Here is a 1,860-nt window from a genome sequence, read left to right on the forward strand (position 1 = left end):
AGCCAACAAAGGCAGCGATTGTCCCTGCACTGGGGTGGGCTTCGTCAGACAGACGGAGTGACTCGGCAGTTTACCTCCAAGGTTACGAACATGACTAAGGAGTCCTCTGTTGGAGGGGGGGAGGGTGTTCAGGGTAGTTTTTGTGTTGGATGTGATACTTGTGATGTGCAGCAGAGGGGAAAGGATCTGGTTGGAGTTGGAGAGTTTATTAACATCAGAATGATGGGCTCATTAGTCATGGCTGTCCTGTCCTGTGTCTAGATTTCAGTCCCAACATCACATCACCTCATAGGCTCCACCTTCGCCTTCTCTGTTTCTCTTTCCCTCCCTCCCCTCTCTCCCTCTCTCTCTCCCTCTGTCTCTCTCTCTCTCACTTTCTCTTTCTCCCTCTCTCTCCCTTTCTCTCTCTCCCTCTCTCTCTCCCTCTCTCACTCTCACTCTCTCTCTCTCCCTCTCTCTCTCTCTCCCTCTCTCCCTCTCTCCCTCTCTCTCCCTCCCTCCCTCCCTCTTGCCCCCTTAGAAAAGACACCTCCAGCACCTTGAGCCAGCGAGAGATCCGATCTCCTCACTTAATGCTGAGGGCTGGGCCTCTTTGTACTGATCCACACACACACACTGAGAGACTCACTCCCACACACCAGCCCACACACACACACACACATGCTCGCGCGCGCAAAGGAGAGCCCCTCACACACACCCAGAGTGAGCCGCTTTCCCCTCAGTCTCCCAGCGCTCTGCCCCTCAGACGCCCCTCTGCGATGCCCTCCGCCGGTGTGGAGATCCTGGGCATGATCCTGGCGGTGGCCGGGTGGCTGGGGGTGATGGTGGCGTGCTGCCTGCCCATGTGGCGCGTGGTGGCGTACGTGGGCCAGAACATCGTGATGGCGCAGGTGGTGTGGGAGGGCCTGTGGATGAGCTGCGTGGTGCAGAGCACGGGCCAGATGCACTGCCGCATCCACGACTCCATGCTGGGCCTGCCCCACGACCTGCAGGCGGCACGCGCCCTCACCGTCAGCGCCCTGCTGCTGGGCGTGCTGGGCATCGCGCTGGCCGTGGCCGGAGCCAAGTGCACCAACTGCACCCACGACCCGGCCAGCAAGCCGCGGCTGGCGCTGGCGTCCGGGGCGGCGTTCGTGGCGGCGGGGCTGCTGCTGCTGGTGGCCGTGTGCTGGACCGCCAACGTCATCATCCTGGACTTCCACAACCCGCTGCTGGAGGAGACGCAGAAGAGGGAGTTCGGGAACTCGCTGTACTTCGGCTGGGCGGCGTCCTGCCTGCTGCTGCTCGGGGGCGCGCTCCTCTCCTGCTCCTGCTCCTGCTCCTGCCCGCGGAGAGAGCCCCGCGCCGGTGCCAGCGCCTCTGCCTCCGCACCCGCTCCCTCGCACTCCAGCCGTGCCCGCTACTCTGCCGTCAAAGCCCTGCCTCTCAACGGCCACGAGAGGAGAGACTACGTCTAGCGGCAGCACGGCGCTCCAGCCATCACAGAACCGCATCTGGACCGGGTCTGACCCAGGTGTGGCCCGACTCAGGGGCGGGTTTGGACCCTGCCTGGGACGTCTGGAACGGTGCTGCGGTCACAGAGCTGCACATGGAGAACTCACAGCCACCCAGCTGGGCTACACAACAGGCTTCAGTGCGTTACAAGACGACAGGACTAAACAAGACTCTACACAACAGGCTTCAGTGCGTTACAACAAGACAGGACTAAAGACGACTCTTAACAACAGGCTTCAGTGCGTTACAAGACGACAGGACTAAACATGACTCTACACAACAGGCTTCAGTGCGTTACAAGACGACAGGACTAAAGACTACTCTTAACAACAGGCTTCAGTGCGTTACAAGAAGACAGGACTAAAC

At 60.5% G+C, this 1,860-nt stretch overlaps 1 protein-coding gene across 1 annotated transcript; it reads left to right on the forward strand.

The window, feature by feature from the left end:
• The first annotated feature begins 758 nt into the window (after positions 1 to 758).
• Positions 759 to 1,457, forward strand: LOC105905012 (claudin-9). Its single transcript, XM_012832983.2, has one exon. The coding sequence runs from the start codon at positions 759 to 761 to the stop codon at positions 1,455 to 1,457; it is 699 nt and encodes a 232-aa protein (XP_012688437.1).
• The last annotated feature ends 403 nt before the right edge of the window (positions 1,458 to 1,860 follow it).

This window comes from Clupea harengus, chromosome 9, assembly GCF_900700415.2.
Source record: "Clupea harengus chromosome 9, Ch_v2.0.2, whole genome shotgun sequence".
NCBI classification, from domain to species: domain Eukaryota; kingdom Metazoa; phylum Chordata; class Actinopteri; order Clupeiformes; family Clupeidae; genus Clupea; species Clupea harengus.

Excerpts from the sequence above, each read along its gene's own strand:
- LOC105905012 (XM_012832983.2), top strand. The coding sequence starts at position 759 with ATGCCCTCCGCCGGTGTGGAGATCCTGGGCATGATCCTGGCGGTGGCC.